This window comes from Salmo salar, chromosome 02 (assembly GCF_965601325.2).
Source record: "Salmo salar chromosome 02, fSalSal1, whole genome shotgun sequence".
Taxonomy (NCBI): Eukaryota; Metazoa; Chordata; class Actinopteri; order Salmoniformes; family Salmonidae; genus Salmo; species Salmo salar.
In genome coordinates, this window is record NC_138292.1 from 65139673 (window position 1) to 65159439 (window position 19767).

General features: G+C 42.6%; 1 protein-coding gene across 2 annotated transcripts; it reads left to right on the plus strand.

Moving 5' to 3' along the window:
• The first annotated feature begins 220 nt into the window (after window positions 1-220).
• On the plus strand, window positions 221-18732 carry LOC106589534 (ral guanine nucleotide dissociation stimulator-like 1). 2 transcript variants are annotated; one of them, XM_045707682.2, is made up of 19 exons: window positions 221-375; window positions 833-979; window positions 2625-2841; window positions 7854-8024; window positions 8208-8356; window positions 9567-9611; window positions 9700-9869; window positions 10082-10248; window positions 10344-10631; window positions 10799-10902; window positions 11104-11188; window positions 12596-12664; window positions 13620-13706; window positions 13914-13946; window positions 14063-14280; window positions 14887-15022; window positions 15302-15574; window positions 15774-15888; window positions 16128-18732. In XM_045707682.2, the coding sequence occupies exons 3-19, from the start codon at window positions 2656-2658 to the stop codon at window positions 16274-16276; spliced, it is 2445 nt and encodes an 814-aa protein (XP_045563638.2). In that variant the 5' UTR covers window positions 221-375; window positions 833-979; window positions 2625-2655; the 3' UTR covers window positions 16277-18732. The 2 variants fall into 2 exon arrangements, with proteins under 2 accessions (XP_045563638.2, XP_014035113.3); XM_014179638.3 differs by lacking the exons at window positions 221-375; window positions 833-979; window positions 2625-2841 and adding an exon at window positions 5130-5511.
• The last annotated feature ends 1035 nt before the right edge of the window (window positions 18733-19767 follow it).

Genomic DNA, 19767 nt, shown 5'->3' on the forward strand with positions numbered 1-19767 from the left:
GACACACCTCCCGAATTACATTTTTCGTTCTCTTGAAGAGAATGTTCTAACAACCTGTCTGAACATCATTCAAGGCAAGGTACCTCATGCCCTTATTCAACCTGATGACTTGAGAGAGAGTGAGAGGGAGACCAACAGGTACCCTCCCTCTTTAAGATAATTAGCTAGGCAATCAATTAGTCATTGTACACCTGTGTTTTCCTAAATTGAACTACCCTTCCACTCCACACACTCTGTCAATGAGGCCAGTGTGTATGCATGGACTTGTAATCAAAACAATGTTTATGAAATGACCATCATATGAAATGATAATGAAACATGCTATCAGCCCTGGTTAAAAATCAATGCAAACATGTAATGTGGGGATATTCGCAGGTAAGAAACAAACTATTGTCTATATAGTTGACGGTCAACAACGGTTTAATCTTAATAGTTGTAGGTCTTAGGACTAGTATTTCCATATATTAATTGTCAGAAATACAGGCACGATGCACACAGAGAGACAGTAGCATGGCTCATCTCTCCAGTGTTGATGGTTTGCCAACAAGAAAACAAAAGCGAGGCGGCAGAGTTGGGGGCTCGCTCATTTTTAATGAAGCGATAAGTTAAGCGGAAAGATATTGGACCAGACAGATCTGTAATCAACAGATGACTTATACAGGACTGTATTATAACCTTACACAATGGAGAAGAGGGGAACAGGGAAAGAGGGAAAAAGAGGACCACCCGCCCTTCTTTCTCTCTTTCCCTCTCTCTCCATAGTTCAGCTGTTAAAGCACCAACCAGTACAATCAACAATCACTGAGTGACCATTCAATGCCACTCTCTCCAGCTCCAAGCTCCCCATCAACACAGTTTCCCTGTATGGAATGCTCTTGTCATCACTCAGAGAGAAACTGTACAACCATCATGGCTCCAAAGATCAATCTGGGCTGATCTGTCAAACTGCGGTTTAGGAGAAGCTCACCAATCGAACACAGTAAGTTACAGAAATTTCTATTTGTGTTTCCTAGCATGGGAATCTAGTCTGTTTTTGCTTTAGCCAACTCCTCTCTGTGTTCATTCATTGCCATGAAGAGTTGGCGGCAGAACTCTAAATGTCTAGGCCCAGGCGACGTGTTGTCTAGACCTTTTGGGGGAAGGGACGGGTTGAGATGCATGTGAAATATTAAAGTCAATCAGATTGGTATGACCAATAGTGTCATTCATGTTCATACATTATTGTGGAGCATTATTTAAGTCAACCCAAGTGACAACCAAAATGTAACCATAAGTTGTTAAAGCACCAACCAGTACAATCAACAATCACTGAGTGACCATTCCATTTTGTGTTCTAAATATTTGGTTGTGTTTATTTTTGGCACCACTTATGTTAATGACTCAAAGATGGAGGCGTGGAGTCAAAGGATTATATGGGTAAAATGGCTGTGTTGTTATTATTATTATAGGTAGCCTAAGTCATGCTATGCCTCCTTTCCCTATTTCTCTGTAAAGCTGGTAAAATAAGCCCCATTTATAAAAAGGGCATGTTGTGACAACACATGTTGTCTGGCGTCTTCTTGTTGACACAACATATCTTTTGTATTGTTTGTATTTACTTCATCTGTCTTAGCAAGAAAAGGCTGGGTGGTTCTCAGATCTGTTTGTAGTCTTGCCAAATCATATGGCATCTCAACAGTTTCTCTGTATGGAATGTTATTTTCATCCCTCCAAAGATAAATCTTGGCTGATCTGTTAAACTGTGGTTAAGGAGAAGCTCACCAATCAAATGTAAGTTACTGTTTGTGTTTCCTAGCCTGGTAATATAGTTTGTTTGTTCTTCAGTCAACTCTTCTGTGTGTTCATTGCCATGAAGTTGGCTACAGAACACAGTCTTGCACCAGGCTATGTGTTGTCTACACCTTTGGGTGAAGGGACGGGTTGAGATGCATGTAAAAGACTATAGTGAATCAGATTGGTGTGTATGACCAGCCTCACTCATGCTCACACAGTACACTATTGTGGACCATTTATTTATATCAACTTAAGTGAAGACAAAACTGTAACCATAATATTTTGTCACTTATGTTAATGCCTCAAAGGTGTGGAGTCAACAAAGAATTATATGGGTTTAGAGCGAACAAAGCCTGTCGGTCCTGGAAAGAGCAGTGATGACGTAGACAGACAGTTACTTCTTGATTGACTTGGTCATGGTTTCATAGATTGACTGGAGGAGTTTTCAAAAATTATTTTTGGTATTTTTCCTGTTCTTAAAAGTAGACAACATTCCCTTTTCATGGAATTGGGTCAGAAAATGGACGTCATTGTGCTTCTATGAACCAATGAATATGTTAGGGTAATGTACAGGAATTCAGTGTTCCAAAATATTTGCTATCCAGCCCTCTAAATGCCATTAAGAAATTCCCATAAAGTACTGTACTGTTGAATGACTCTTGTCTTCTTTATTGAACGTCTTCCTTGCAACATAAGATTACTGGATTTCCTAGAAAATTGGCAATAAAGTAACATAACAAAGAATGACTTTCATTCTGTCCTGTAGACCTGTCATTCATTCATTGTCACTTGTCCTACATAGTTGTACTATTGTGTGGTGGTAAGGGCTCTCTCTACTCTCCCCTTCTCAGGTGAGAACCTTGATGACTCTACTACCTGTGGATGACGATGCGGTCTACACTATCTCTCTGTGGAGGAGAAGGGGAGGGCAGGGGCCTGAGAGCCCGGGTAGGCAGGATGAAGAGACTGCTGTGCCTTCGACACACCCACCGTGTGGACGTCCTGACGGACATGGAGCCGGGGCTCTGGCTGAGGCGCTTCCAGCTGCTGGACACAGAGGTCACTGAGGTGAGTTGGTGGAAAAGTGATGTTTGCCCTTTCGTTATAGCTAAGGGCCGACGAGAGTGGAGTGGGTTGCATTGAGTGTCAATGCGTAGAGGATTAAAGGTCTGTCTGACTCGGTATTGTGTAAAGTACCTATCAAATAGTAATGTATTAATTTAGGAGGTTAGATTTGGTGGGATGGTGTTTCCCCCTTCCAGTTAGGTAAAAGAGTTGCTTGAGTCTCAATGTGTAGAGGCTGAAGGGTTTTGTCTGACTGATACCTTATTTAGTTATTGTGCATACACATTTGAGCAGTCAGTTAGCTTGGTAGCTCCATTTAAAACCATATAAATGTCAGGTATTAGACCTACAGGGACTTGGCAAGTGAAACCAGTGAGTGGGAGCTTCCTGAATATGACATGAAAACACTTTTCTTGTGTCAGAATATCCAGTTGTTGCCTTAATTTTGGAAGCTTCCTCTTACCAGGATTGATTTATAAGAGCCTGACATCTCCAGTGACGTTAGTTGCAGATTTAGGGTTGAGATTTATAGGGGCCAGCTTTACTGTCTAGGTTAGGTTACTGCGTAAATGGTAAGAGGGAGGGGTCATGTACCTCAGTGTGAGGTGGTTTTACGTCAGAGCAGATGTGGTTCTCATGTAGGCTGCTGCTTTTGTTACCTTTTTCTTCAGTAGTTTGTGTTGTTGAACACAGTAGCTATTTTGACACTGAGGAGGAAGGAAGTCCAACAGGAAGTGTGTCTGTCACTTCTGAAGCGTGCTGGTTTTAACATGCCTCCTCTGATAAGGGCTATCATTTGGACATGTCCCACAGTTGTAAACCGTATTTCATAACAAAAATATTGTTCCAAAAAGACAGTTTACTCATGTCATCGATTATACAAAATCGAGATGAATTTGTTTTGAAGTCATCTAATCGGACAATTGTTGTGCGTTGTTGTGAATTCACTGTGTCTCATTAATGTTAATTGTTCACCCTGCCCCCTCGGCTACCCCCTCTCATTCTTTGTGCCTCTGGACTGGCAGAGTGTGGCATTGGATGGCCATGGTCATGGTTCAGATATTCAGAGGAGAGAGGGGGGGGGGGAGAAACTCATTAAGCAACAGTTACCCATTCTCCCCTTTTGAAACCCACTGTTTGCTAATGAGGGGTGTTTATAATAGAAACCGCCATTGATCAAACGGCATCTGCTGAGCTAGAGATGGTTGACACTCTTATCATTGGGCGGTCAAGGCGCTTTCTCATTGGGACAATTTAGGGATAAAAGTAGATTAGACTACAGTAACAATTTTATAATCAGATATGAGTAGTGAAAGGTTGGGAGGTCGATCCCTGGCCGAGTCATACCAAAGACTGTAAAAACGGGACCCGATGCATCTCGAGTGGTACTCAGAATTAAGGAGATATGTTGGGGGTAAGGCCCTGCGATAGACTAGTGTCCTGTCCAGGGGGGTACTTGTACATTAAGCTGCCTCATGCTATATCAGCTGTTCGTTCTGGCTCGCACAAGCCAAGGCTATAAGAACATTGGGACTATAGAGCTACTGTTCGGCTCAACAGAAACCCTACATGTTTCTCTTCACCAAATGATAAATATGGTTTTAAGTCATTCTGGAACGTTCAGCCAGCCAGTAGAAAAGGACAGCAACAGGTGACACTGGCTTGGAACACTCAATAGAAACAAAACAGACTAGTTTTCTGTGGAATTTCCAACCATGCCATACCTCTTAGACACCATGGGTTGAGAGCAGTCCTGAGAACTGTCCCGACTGGATTTTAGAATAGTGGCAGTAAGGTATGAAGGAGATACCAGGAGCAGTCACCTGAGAAGCACATTACAGGCCCATGGTTCTTGTCTGAAGAATTTTCTCAGACTTGTGATGGTTTAAGAATTCCCAAAACACTAACAGTAAAAAGCTCATAGTGCCTCCAGTTTTTTAACATACTGTACATAGAGAATAGAAAGTGGATTAATGTATTTAAGGAAAAAATGCAAATGTTCCCTTTATGGCTATAGTAGGCCTACAGTAATCAGACATCATCTATACCTACTAAGATGGTGCAAATGTTTGTTTATTACATTGTTTTAAATTATTTTAATTTGCCTAAATAATCAGAAAAAAAACATTACAAGTGTGAAAGTTGTGAATGCCATGGCCTGTTACCGTCTGTTTGTGACACTGCTATCACCAAATATGTTGACGTAAAAGCGCGTGGTATCGAGATTCCCGCCCTGCCCTCACCTGCTAGTACAGCCTCTGCTCTCGCGCTCAGGTGCAATCAGTCACTGCGACTTGCACAGAAACCGGCTGTCGCACAGCGAAGCTCACACAGACAGGCTGTGTAGCGGCTAGGCTATCGAGTTTGAAGCCTGCTTAGAAGTATATTCATCTATTAATGTCGTTTGAGTTGATACAGTATATAAAATATACTCTATATTATACGCAATTCAGAATTGTTCTTTTGGTCGGATCAGCGACATCCCAGGTAATTTACGGAACTAGGCTACTCGCCATCCAATACTTATTTCGGTCACTCACGGATTACTTCATTGGAATATCAGTATCTACCAGCAACAAAACAGAAGACATTTCTCCCTAAACTACTGGAAACTTTACCTTCTTTCATCAACTAAAACGATTGGGAAATATGGGGAAATGGCGTTTGTCAATGGTATTAGTTTTACCTTTTATTCATTGCTTACTGTGTTCTTTTGAAATGTCTCTGTTCTTTTAGGCTACTTGGTCAACTTTTGTCGCATGCAATCAATTAATTACACAGCCTTTTATCCTGTGAGATTTTGCTATTTAAAAAAAAATAATAGCCTAAAATAATTAAACCTTCATAATTGATCAAATAATTAATACATTTACTGACAAAGCAAAGAATCGAAAGTATTATTATAGGGCCATATTGTGATATTATAATTTTTTCTCCCCCCCCCCCGTTAATATTATTTTGTTTTCCATATAGTGTAATCACAACTTTAACTCAATATTGTCTTCAAGATTTCATATTTTGGTTTTTATGTCATCTTTTGAAGGTGCATTTGTGTCTGTGTTCACACACCAGACAGGGACAGAACATTGAGGTAGCCTATTGGTCCAGACCAGTGTACCATGGAGAGTTATCAACAAAACTTGCATGTCTGGCATATGGAGGACACAGATATGGAGGACACAGTAAATAGTGGCTCTTGTTCTCATTCCCTCTGCAGCCAGCCAGACTCCATTAGGTGTTGTATAATGACAAAACACTCATTTGGAGAATGTCAATGTTCTTTACGACAGACTATGGATATCGACAGGCTTTTAGTGGCTGTGAATAGCATCAACCAGAGATAGATATAGAGTTTGGACGTTGCCATCTATATAACTCAGGTCCAATATGTCTGACCATGTGGAAACTTCCTTGTTTCCTCATCCTCTATTTATGGCTTGATTCTCTATTGTGTGTCAGTGGGATACTAGCTAGAATCTTCACCCTAGAAGTTATTATATGGAATTCATGGGCTCTCTCCAGGGACTGGGAACTGCTAGATGTTACTGAAATGTGTTACTCCGATTTTGTTACCGACGTGAACAGAACACAGAGATGCTGAGAGGTACTGTAGTGCTCTCCAGTACATGGGGTAGGCAGGCCCCATGGATACAGTGAGTTCTGCTTTGTCTAAAAGCTACAGGTCTGGTCTACCCACCCAGTCGGGTCAAAGTCTAGGGGCTACAGAGCTGGTAGCGCCACACCCTACTCACTCTACCCTACTCACTCTACACTCTGCCCTATCAGTGAAACTGAAACCTGATTCTCTGGTTACATGGTGAGGGTATAACCTCTGTCTAGTCTATGGGATGTTGGGCTAATATGGGCTATGTGGGTCTCCTTCTGTATGCCAGGAAGTGTCTGGCTGTGTGTCAAATGGCACCCTATTCACTATATAGTACTTTTGACCAAGGCCCATAGGGAATAGGCTGTCATTTGAAATGAAATGGTTTTAACGCCATACGTTGGCGTCTTCTTCAAAAGAGAAGGAAATGCCATAGTGTTTTTATGTAATTGTATTTATTTGACCATTTAATGGCACAATTGAACAACACATGGATGCAATGCATTTAAAAACGTTGAGGAGAACTTAAACGTATTTCCATTGTGGTTCTCTTTGATGGAGATTGAATATTATCTTTGCTCTGGATGATGGAATGGGAGTTGATGTAGTATAGCTTGAGTGGAGGGAGCAACGATTTTGCACGTCTTGCTAAAAACCTTCCACATTTTAGACATGGAGGTCTATAACTAGCAATTATACATTTCAAAATGTATAATGTGCCCTCATACCAGTCAGATGGGATATAATCATACAGTATAGTAAATTCATCTGTTACCAAAAACATGTCTAGCTGAAAACATGCCACACGTTGACGTTTAGGTCCCTATACATTGTGAATGTCTAATATCTATTTAATGACGTCACATACCTGTTGCTGTACAGGCATGCAGTCTAATAGCAGGTGCCTCTGCAGCATTTACATTTGCATAGATGGATGTCTAGCTAAAAATGTGCCACACGTTTTACATTTGGTCCCTTAACATTGTGAGATGTGCAATCAATGTTTAAAAAGCTCTCACACCAGCTGCTAGACAGACTAATTGATGCCTCTGCAGTGCCTGCATAGATTGAACTGAGAATTCTATGTTGTTTGAAAGCAGCATCTGTGGAACGCTGCTATTGACGTAGCTGTGCTTAACCTTCTCACTTAAACTGCTCATTGCCTGAATGCTTTGAATGTGAAGATCTCTACATTTGGCTGGTGGTGTTTGTGTCACAGAGCATGAGGAAAATGTAGGCCACTTCACTGCAGTTGAAGTTGAACATCTATGTGAATTTAGTAGGACCGGCAAACCCATTTTGATTCATTCTGTGTGTTATGGCACTTTTGGCTAATGTCAACAACCCTTAATGTGCAATTACTATTCTATTCTATTGAAGTCTCACCTCCACTCCCTTTGTCTCCCACCAGGACCCAGTGCAGGAGTGGGGGGAGGAGGTGGAAGAGGGGGCTGTGTTCGGCATAACGCTATGTAGGGAGCCTGTGCTCCCCAGCCCCACCACCCAGGACCCCTCAGAGCCTCTCACTATGTCCCTGTCGACTCCAACGGCTTTCAACTTCATCCAGTACCACACAGTGAAGGTAAAAGCACTTTGAGAGAATGAATGATCAGAGAGAGATGTGGAGAAGGAAAGACTGGGGATAGACAAAGGACAAGAGGCGGAGAAAGGGAAAGATATGTAGGGAGAGGGAGACAAGCACTTTGCGACAACTGCTAATGTAAAAAGTTCATTATGAATAAAGTAGATTTGTATTTGATTGAAGGTGCGTCGGTTGAAAGCGGGGACCCTGGAGCGCCTGGTAACCCACCTGCTGGACTCAGAACACCAGGAATCTGATTATGTCAGAGTGTTTCTGTCCACCTACAGAACCTTCACCACCACCAACACACTCATAGAACTGCTCTTCCAGAGGTGAGACACAGAATAGGATTTCATGGTGGTTGTTGTTTTTTTGTTGTTATTCAGAGCAACATACATTTACCATAAATGTAATTCGGTATGTGGCACAGTGCTGTTGCTCATCCAGAGGTGAGATGGTTACAGAGATTATATGATGCTATGTTACTTTTGAATGTTTTGTCATATGATAATGTATTTAGCAGACACTTACTGTTAAGGTAACTTTAACTGTATGTGTTTTTGTAAATGGGAAAAGTAATTGAAAACAGTTGACTAAAGACATCTTGTAAAGTAAACCCTTGAGTCTTGCCTAGATAGGACCCATACAAAATGACCTGAAATCTTATCAGACTAATAACCTCTGACTAATCTCCGAGGCTGCACTTTGGTTGCACCTCTTTCAACAATATTTGGAAGGCATCTGGCATGATGCAGGACTACCAGTCTAATGTTGTAAGTCTGTCCTAGTTTGAATAATTCAGTTTCACCCCATACATATTTGTGTGATGCCGTGGGAGGCAACAATCAGTCAGTTATGAGTTTGCCTAACCGGTTCCTAATTACCTACCACATGACGGGTCCAACAAGAATGTCTAAAGACTCCTTTCTAAAAATGCTGCCTCATAGGTTATTCATAATATTTTCTGCCCAAAAAATACAACTGAGGTTTTCAGATATCATAGTTGGAGGATTCCTGGATCTCCTGCTTATTCCCTCATGATATCCAGGAATTCTCTAACTGGGATTTCTGGAAAATCTGGGAACCTTATTCTGCGATAACATTGTATTGAACTTTTCTGAGCTATTGACTAGTAAGACCCCTTACCAGTTCAGTAGTTAGCCTTTTACTGGAGTTTAAAGCTATCTGCTCTGACCTATGACATTTAGAACCCTAGAGATAATGATGAATTGTTTTTTAAGCTGTCACCTTCGTTTCTGCAGCGCTGGTAGCAACAGGCTTCCTTATGAAACTGACGTCACCATACGCTAGCCCCATGGCACATGGATTGTAATCGACAGCAATGGGCTTTCCCCCGAAGGTCAGGTCTCTGTAGTTTATATGTTAGTAAAGGGCTACTCTTGCGTGTCAGATTCATGGCGTGGGAGGAGAGACCATGTTGGTCAAAACATTGCTTTGTGCCCCTAAATCCCTTGTAGGAGCAGTAACCATTGAGCAAACATTCTGTTTTTTTCTAAGTACTGCATGTCTCTATTTCCATAGGGATGATATGATTGCCAACCTAGACAACACAGTCTGCCCAAGGAGGTATGAGGAACTTCACTCTCTCAACTACTTCTACAATGTCTTCTCACCATAAAACACCCTTGATATTAATCACCACCCCCTCCTCCAGCACCCTGGTGCCCCTGATCAGAACCTGGCTAGAGGAACACAGGGAGGACTTCAGGGAACCCCCTCGGCACCCCTCCCTGAGGCTGCTCTGTTTCCACCTCCGTCACCGCCTCGCCTTTCGTCGCCTCGCACAAACAGCTGAGACACTGCTCAAGAAGCTCCAGGAAGAAGGTTGGTAGCGTTCAGTAAGGCAAACCGTAGAAAAACGTTTTTCAACACAAATCAAACTCAGGGTTTTATTGGACAAATGCAGGTAGTCCATCGCTGTTTCAAGTTTTTATCCTTGTCTCTTTCTCTCACAAGCAAAAAACGGCATCCTACCTCACCAGTAGAAGTCTTACAAGTTGTGATTTTGCTTATTTTTTTGCTTATTTTCTTCCTAGATCGCATTAGTCTGCATCAGTCTGCACCAATAGATAATGGTGATTGTCAGCAGAAAGAGGGGTCAGGAGAGGAGGCATCAGGAGAGGAAGTACTGAAGGAGGTGACTGGAGACTTTATGGACTTCCCTGTCATAGAAGTGGCAGAGCAGCTGACACGATTGGACTCTGTAAGTGTTAATCATCTTTATGACCCGATCCTTTCTGTTCAATCACTCCGCATGAATGACAAATCTTACAAAGTGTATTTCCCTCCTTCCTATAGGACCTCTTCATCAAAGTGGTCCCGTTCCAGTGCCTGGGCTGTGTCTGGTCTCAGCGGGACAAGAAGGAGAGCCGCAACGTGGCACCCACCGTCCGCGCCACCATTGCCCAGTTCAACGCCATCACCAACCGGGTCATCACCTCCCTGCTGTGCTCCTCGCCAAAGTCTCCGATCTCGGTCTCCTCCTCAACCCTGAGTCCATCTATGGCCCCTAGCTCCCCTCTCCTCCCCCACACCAGCCCCACCCTCAGGGCCAGGGTGATAGAGTGGTGGATCGCCATAGCACAGGTCAGCAAGCCCAGATGGTATACATAGAACATATATTTATCTTCATTTTGATATCTTTAGAGACATGTTTAGCTGTAAAAAAATATGTAGATATTTAGGAAAGCAACAGGAAAACTCTTTCTTAAGTGGCTAAATGTAGGCATTGTGTTCGGTCCTGTCCTCTGTAGGAGTGCAGAACACTGAAGAACTTCTCTTCTCTAAGAGCCATCCTGTCAGCCCTGCAGTCCAACGCTGTGTACCGCCTCAAGAAGACCTGGGCTGCTGTCAACAGGTGAGATATGCAGAGGCACGGTAGCAGGTTTACATTTTGTCAGCCAGTGATTCTGAGGGTAAGTTTCTCAGACCAGGATTTACTCTACTTCTGAACTGAAAACCACTTGAATATTTTCCATTGAGTGGAAAGCAACCCTGAATATGGTGGCTGAGATGCATACTGCACATTTTTGAAAACTGACAATTCATTTTATTTTAGGGATTGTATGGCCTGTTTCGACCAGCTGTGTGAGACGTTCCCAGATGAGAACTGTGTTCTGACCAGCAGAGAGATCCTGGTGGAGGTAAGAACCACGGAATAGAACCAAATAATGGTAATGATTAGAGCGTTGGGCCAATTACCGAAAGGTCGCTGGATCGAATCCCCGAGCTGACAAGGTAAAACAAATCTGTTGTTCTGAACATGGCAGTTAACCCACTGTTCCCCGGTAGGCCGTCATTGTAAATAAGAATTTGTTGTTAACTGACTTGCCTAGTAAATGAAGGTTCAATTAAAAAAAATAAACACAGAATGGAAACACAACCGTAGAGTTCTAGTTCAACAGTAAGAACACCACTTAAAAATACATTTTCCACCTGAGTAGCAACATTTACTGTTCTGTTCCATAAGCATTTTTTTTCATTTACATTTTAATAATTTAGCAGACGCAATTAGGGTTAAGTGCTATCCTCAAGGGCATATTGACAGATTTTTCACCGAGTCAGCTCAGGGATCCGAACCAGCGACCTTCCAGTTCTTAATGCTCTTAACTGCTAGGCTACCTGCCGCCAACTAAAAGACTGATATGGGTGTTAATGCAGTATAATGATAGGGCTGTTATCATATCGGAAGTGTACACTTCAGCACAAAAGAGCCATTGTACTTTCTACGTTGGCCACACAATCAAATAGGGTCAGTCATATCTGATAGCACTGTCTATCATATTATATTCACTTTTACTTGTTGGCTTTGTAAACGGCCCACATCTAAAGGTGGCGTATTCAATATGACTGCCAGTTTTGGGCTGGGCACATTGAGTCACACCGCTTTGACTGAACCCACACACGCCTCCGGGTAAAACTAGCAACATCTGTTACCAGGCGGAGGTGACTTGGTATGTGTTGATTCCAGAGGAGGCTGGTGAGGGGAGAATGGCTCATAATGGATGGAATGGAGTTAATGGAATGGTATTAAGCACATGGAAAACCAGGTGTTTGATACAATTCCGTTCCAGCCATTACTATGAGCCCGTCCTCCCATTTTAAAGTACCACCAACCACCACTGGCTGATTGTCTAAAGAAGGGTGTGTGCTTGGGTTTTATTGGTGATTCAATGCTCAATCTCAGCCTTATCATGACGGGGGACAACCAATCAGACACCACACCCAATAATAACAAGAACTAAGTAGTTATTCATTAATTAAATAACTTAACCTTGTACTGCACTCACTGTACAAGGAACTATTATAGAACAGCTATTTGGCTTGCTATGATTGCCCCACCCATCTCATATCAAACTCCAGGTACTTGTTTAAGCCCAAAACAAGTATATGCAGGTAGTGTGACTGAATAATGCACGCTATTTCAAGCACTCTCATGTGTAGGAACCTTTAGAAGACTTTATTGATTCTTGGCTAATGGATGGCAATTGAATGATTTTCCGTGCCCTTTTTAAACCAAGCCTAATGTGACTGTTTTTGCTGTTCTTTAGGATGGCAGCCAGCCGGATGACAACGCCACCCCCAAGTCACCCCAGCTGTGCCCCATGTCTAAACAGATGGTAAGACTACTTCCTTCCCGTGCTTTAGGTGTTCTAACATGATCTGTACTAAAATTATATAACTTCTGTCTGAGCACCTACAGTATATTGTATGAAGAGCTAGCATGCTGATAATATTCAGTTACTGTCCACAACAATCGTGCGAATCCATTAAAATCTGCTGACATTATGTGGCTTCCTTATTCTTTGACTTTGGACCACAGAGCACGAGATACGTGGAGAAGACTAAAATAATACTGTTAGCTCAGCAAACAAGTCTCTTCCTAATGCTTTAGAGCGAAAAGAGGAAGTGAGGTAGGAATACCCCTTAATGCTCCTGACCCGTCCTAGTTTCGACTTCTCCAAAACAAGTTACATGCAGCCTCTGTCTGTGATACTGGATGCTTCCCGAATGGCCCCCTATTTTCTATATAGTGCAATACTTTCTGGTCAAAAGTAGTGCACTATTTAGGGAATAGGGTGCCATTTGGGTCACACAGTGATTCCCTAATATAGATCTCTCTCCGTTCCAACCTTCCTCCTTTTAATTTCCATCCTCTCGTCCAGTGGAAACTCTTTGTCAGCTCAAATTACAACACTTGCCTTTTGCTCACTTTAATGACACTTGAATTGATGTTGTACAAAGTTAACTTAACTTAGACCCTTTTTAGTCATCGTGGATCATCACAGGTCAGCGTTGTCAATGTTATATAAAGGTTAGGTGATGATTCTGTCTATGCTTTCTGTATAAACACTGAACTGTTTTATGACGTACCATCCCATTGTCCTTCACATAATATAAATTGTTTACATTGTTTAGAACGTGTCCCAATGGCTCCTTATTTAGTTCCCTTTTTTTTGACCAAGGCTCTGGTGAAAATGAGTGCACTAGGCAGGAATAGGGTGCCATTTTGGACGCGTGTATAATCTAGGATAGGCTGCTGTATGACGTAGTGTCTTATCGTCCCTCAAACAGAGCCCTACCAGTGGTGTAGTCCCCTACCTGGGAACCTACCTGACAGTCCTCACCATGCTGGATACTGCACTCACAGACACAGTAGAGGTGAGATCACAATTCTAATATCTAACCCAATGTATTCAATACGAGTGTGGCTTTGTGATGTGGCCTTCCTAGACTTTTTGGTGGTCAGAACATCCCAACTTTTCACTCCTATTTATATGACCCACTTTCCTTGTCTATTATTTTTCTGCATTTACAGTGGTCTGATATGTGAGCTCATTTCAATCCTATTTGTATCCCAATTCACAGGGTGGCCTCATTAACTTTGAGAAACGTAGACGGGTAAGTGTCACCCCCTAGTGGTTTTTAAAATAAATGCAACCAATCTCAGTAACCAGTTACCAGTACTGTGTAAGTGGGCTGTATCATGACACTCTCTCCCTCCCTCCCTCTATCAGGAGTTTGAGATCCTGTCTCAGATCGGCCAGCTGCAGGCGTTCTGCTCCTGCTACAGCCTCCCGGTAGACCAGACCATCTCAGCCTGGCTGCAGAACCACACCATGCTCAATGACCCGGAGAGTTATGAGCTGTCCCGCGCTCTGGAGCATCCGGTCGACCCTTGTCCAAACTCACCCTCTTCCTGGAGCCAGCGCCTGCTCAACAAGAAGCTCGCCTCGTAAGTCTGACCTTCCTATGGCCAAAATGTCAAGAATCCTTTCTGACATAATGTATTATTTACCCTGTGCCACTGTCTACCCAAATACAATACTCCACTGTGTTGTAGCTAGGCTGGGTACCAGTCTTTTTCTAGCTAACATTCCACTCCTGTCATCTTTGTCTTCGGCCAATGACAGACAGGAGTATATTTAGTGATTTAATGGGGATCCTAATAAATACAAAATACACTCCTGTCATTGGCTAAAGACAATGTATGTTAGGAATATACCTAATCTATTGAGGAAAAAGAAGTAGCAATAGTCCTGCAGGTATTCCCAAACAGCAGGTGCTCTTGGAGGGGAATAGTCATTGAAAAGCTAAAGGAAAAATGATATCCACAAATGGTTGTTAAGTGGTGTTAAAAAAAATCAAAGTCCAGGCGCTCGTGTGGGTTTGAAAGTTAAAAAGCCTTTGCGTGGGCTACAGCATTATTAAAACACACCAGCGCGTCTTGGCTAATGCCTTCATCAGGGTGTCTGTCTATACCTCATTTCTATTGTGAGTGTTTTTGAGGTATTTCTGAGCACTTTAATAATGAACTCTTTCCGTTTTCATGTGTGTGTAGGTTTCTGTCGGGCACTGATGTCTCCAGCAGAAAGACCCATTCAGACCAGCTCAGTGTGTCGTCATCAGGCTCCAGTGGTTCTGAGATGGAGGATCTGTCCTCACCACAGCCCTCTCCCCTCGGAGTCAAACTCAAGGTAGATAACCATGTCCAGGATTCAATCAGATCTGGGTTCAAATATTTGATTTCTTTCAAATATTATTTTGAGTTTTGATTGAGCCTGCCTGGAGAGCCATTTGGGTGCGGTTTGTACTTTGGGGAGTATTCTATTGGTTCCAATGTGCCAGGCAAGCTCAATAAAGCACAGCTAAAGTACTGTTTGAATCCAGGTCTGAAGTTATATGTTGACCATGTTTATGTATAACAGTTATTAGCCAGTTAGCATGGAGCATTTATTATGCCTCCTCTCTCCCAGTCTCTGTCAGGGTCACTCCACAACGTGTCTGAAGGCCTCTCCTCCAACACCACCTCCCCCACTCCCTCCAACGCCTCCTGCAGCTCCTCCCAGCCCGACCTCTCCTACTCCTCTATGGCCATGAGCCCTGACTGCTCTTCCTCCTCCTCCTGTTGCTCCTCCTCCTCTCCTCCGTGCTCTAAACCCGTCTATAACAAGCAGGTAGCTGACTCCTGCATCGTGAGGGTCAGCGTGGAGTGCGGCAACAACGGCAATGTCTATAAGAGCATTCTGGTGAGTGAACTCTAACAAATACTCCCTTAAAGTGCGCCAATGTAGATCTCTCTCTTCACTGGTTAGGGATGATAGTTGATTTTCTAGATTGTAGTAATAATAATAATTTGGGTTTTCACCTCCATAAGAGTGTACACTTCAAGCAGCTTATATGGCCAGTGTGTTCTACTAACCTTGTCTCTCTGTTCCTCTTGTCCAGCTGACCAGTCAGGACCACAGTCCCCAGGTGATCCAGAGGGCCCTGGACAAACACAACCTGGAGAACATGAGCTGTACAGACTTCAGCCTCACACAGCTGCTGTCCCAGGACAAAGGTGAGCTCAGTCAGAATAGGAAAGAAGCTTACTCTCCCTTGTCTCCTTTCTTCCTCTGCACTTTTAAACTACATTTTGCATTGCGTTCACCTCTGTTGTTGATCAGTACAGATAAAGGAGAGGAGACAAGGAAAAGAAGCCACCATAGACTATTGAGATACACCCCAAATCTGTATGGCACTCAATATAATCCCCATACAACCCATACTGATCTATATGTTCCCTTCCTCTCCCACCAGAACTCCAGATCCCTGACAAGGCCAACGTGTTCTACGCCATGGCCACCTCGGCCAACTACGACTTTGTCCTCCGCCAGCGCTGGAGGAGCCACAGCAGACGCCTGGGCACTTCTTCGAGCCCCGGGCCCAGGCCAGGGGACGCCAAGTAGACGGCACCACAGCTCCACCTCCTAGTCTGGAGGGAGAACTACAACAAAAGAAAAGGGTGGAAATGGAATTGTGCCCCACTGGAACCATGGCGTAGTCACTGTAACTGAGCTAGCTGCTGATGCTTGGTAGAAATGCACATTTAAGCCTTTCATTGGCCACAGCCTGAGAACTTGCATTGTGAACACCATTATGAAGCTTCTGCACCAGGACGTGGTTGACTCATCATTGGAAAGGAGATTCTTTTGATACTCATGGATTCAAGGATGGGACTAGATGCATTCCAGGAGGTTCCATATTGAAGGATTGAAAACCAAGAGAGAGAAGTATGCCAAGAGGTGCCGTTTTGAGGGGATAAGTATGTGGAAGATGGAGTACTCAGAGATTGAAACTGAACAGGTGAATTGAAGTGATGCAAGCAGACATTTTGTGGCCTTGTATCCACTTCAGTGGATTGAAGCCATATGGATGTCAATGGAAGACACGAGAAATCAACCACACGTTCCAGAGCGACCATTTTTATTTCCTACACAAAACTAACACCAGCTAATGTCAACAAATATGCTATGTCACTTTAGAATGTTGACCAGTGTATCTAACCAACACTCCAAATGCACTGCACGTCATTAATTTAGCTCCGAACAGCAAAGACTATTATCAACACAAGTGACTATGCATCTACTTATTTGTAAAGAGAAGGAAAGTGGAGGAAGGAAAACTCCCCTTCTACTCTAAATAGGTGTGTTATCTTCCAACAGAAAGGGCATGCAGGTCATTGACCCTGGGTCGATGGAAGTGCCCAACATGATTGAGTGGGGTGTGTAGGTCTCACATAATGATGCAGTCTGTATGGGCTGAGGGGATGACCATTCACATGGTCCAAACCCCTGGGTACGCGGTTCTAACATTTCAGAAAGTCAGGAAGGAAAGGCGCGTTTAAGTATTGGAGCAGGGTGTGTTCTATAGGCTTTAGATATACACATATATACATACACACACACACAGACCGAGACAGAAATTAATAACAGTAGATATGATAGTGTTATTAGCAATATGTATGTAGACCAGATCGTTTCAGTAATTATTCTCAATGCTATTTCAGTGTTTCAGCTTTGAGCGAGGGTTTTTATTTTTTACAAATTATAAAGTGATATTTGTTTAATTTTTATGAGTCTGAATTGTTCAATGGAGGGAGGTGCAGTGCCTGGTAAATGTACAGTATGTTTAATGTCTTAACTATAATGGGAAGATGGCACTTTAAGTCTCTTATCAGACAGTTATTTTGAATGTCAAATTAAGGATATAAACAGTGTACAGAACATTAAGGACTCTTTCCAAGGCTGACCAGGTGAAAGATATGATCCCTGATGTCACCTGTTAAATCCACTTCAATCAATGTAAAGGATTTTTAAGCGTTGAGACAATTGAGACGTGGATTGTGTATGTGTGCCATTCAGAGGGTGAATGGCAAGACACAAGATCTAAATGCCTATGAACAGGGTATGGTAGTAGATGCCGGGGCACACAGGTTTATGTCAAGAACTGCAACGCTGCTGGGTTTTTCACACTAAACAGTTTCCTGTGTGCATCAAGAATGGTCCACCAACCAACTTGACATAATTGTGGGAAGCATTGGATGCAACATGGGCCAGCATCCCTGTGGAACACTATTGACACCTTGTAGAGTCCATGCCCTGACGAATTGAGGCTGTTCTGAGGGCAAAAGGGGGTGCAACTCAATATTAGGAAGGTGTTGTTACTGTTTTGTACACTGTTTTCTATACGTGACTACAGGCTTTCTGAAGAAATGCAGAAAAAGAGAGCGGAGGAGGGAGAGGGTTTCCCCCAAGCAATGTCTGATACCCCCCGTGGTTAAAGGCCCATTTGATTTCAGTGGGGACATGAATATACAAGAATGACTATTGAATGTGGATGTTGAAAGACACACAGAATGTGATGGTGTTATTTATGGTGAATTCATTAGCCAGTGTGAGGGCAGTGGGTGGTTGGTGAATGTGGGTATTGCTGATAGTGTTGTGAAGTGTAGAACTGTTTATAAGTCAGATGGGGAGACAACAGAGAACAAGCATGAATTTACATTTTGTGCTGCTTAAGATTTAGCTGAAACTCCTATCAGTGTTTTATTCGGAGAGCCATTTGTCGTGTGTGTACATTTTACTAAACTTGTGAGGACCAGAAGTCCTTACTAGAATAGTAAACCAACAAAACTTTAGAGAAGTGAGGACATTTGGCCGGTCGTCACTTATAAAAAGGCTATTTCAGGGTTGGGGTTAGGGAAAATAGGATTTTGAATGGGAATCAAAATTTTGTTGGTCCCCAAAATGTCCTCACAAGTATAGTAAGACATAGTTGGGTGTTTTTAATTCAAGCACTTTTCTTTCAATGTCACTTTGTTTTAAACTATGGGATATTAATTAATAAAGATTAATATACTCAACTCATGTTGACTTTGCATTATATCTTACACACTAGTCACCTAGTCCATGCTATTTGTCACCTAGTCCATGCTATTTGTCACCTAGTCCATGCAAAAAATAAAGCTTTATTTTACATGATAGTTATGATAGGGTAGGAACATTAGTTTTGGTCAGTCTTTCCCCTGGGACTATAAATAGGGAGGGACCGGTTAAAAAGTAAACAAAAAAGCGTTCCTTAGACCTATGCAGGTGAGCATGTTTGTACCTGAAGTTTGTAGAGACTGTGGTGTCGTTGCTATGCTGTGTCAGAAAACCATTTGGAGAACTATGCTGTTTGAAGAAATGTTTTGGGTGTGGTAAGTTAATTGCACTGTGTTTACTTCGATTGTTAGTGTTTTTGTTTATTTAGTTTGACAGACTATTGCATTATTTATTGCTTTATCAGTTAAAATACATTACTATCACTGCAGTAGTATCTTTGTTTGAAGTTTATTCTGTTTTATAGAGATGTGATATTGAACCTGTCCTCCATTGAAATGCGGTGGCTGACTGAGCGTTGGGCTGAATAAATTATGTATGACATTTGGGTTATGCTCTTTCTCGCCACATGATGGCACTACAGTCTGAGTGGAACTATGAAACCAATAGGGCCGGCCGGGGTCAAGTATTATTTGACAAAGATCCAAATGGATATTGAAATGTATCGGTGTAGTAACATACCCCCACATCGCAAACCATGCCTTCCCAAACTGTTTACACCCCTTTTGTTGGCAATTCTACACCGTTTTCCATGTCTTATGTATGTTCATATGATACTAGGGGTCGAAGCCCGACTTAGTTCACCCACATTTTTATATTTTTAGTCTTGAATTGTGGTCCATATTGCCCCCGTTCTGGGTCCGGTTCTGGCCAGCGGTCCGCTTGTTGAATAGGGAGGGGTGATAGCAGATCGGCAGACCAGTCTCCTGACTCCAGTCTGTATTTCAACCACTAGTGGGCAGAAAAGCTTTATAAAGTCTATTGGAGACAAAGAACAATGAAGAGAATGTAAGACT

Bases quoted from the DNA above. Each gene is read 5' to 3' on its own strand.
- LOC106589534 (XM_045707682.2), top strand. From the start codon at position 2,656: ATGACGATGCGGTCTACACTATCTCTCTGTGGAGGAGAAGGGGAGGGC. The intron at 2,842-7,853 runs GTGAGTTGGTGG...GTCTCCCACCAG, and splicing joins TGGACACAGAGGTCACTGAG to GACCCAGTGCAGGAGTGGGG. The intron at 9,870-10,081 runs GTTGGTAGCGTT...TTTTCTTCCTAG, and splicing joins CAAGAAGCTCCAGGAAGAAG to ATCGCATTAGTCTGCATCAG.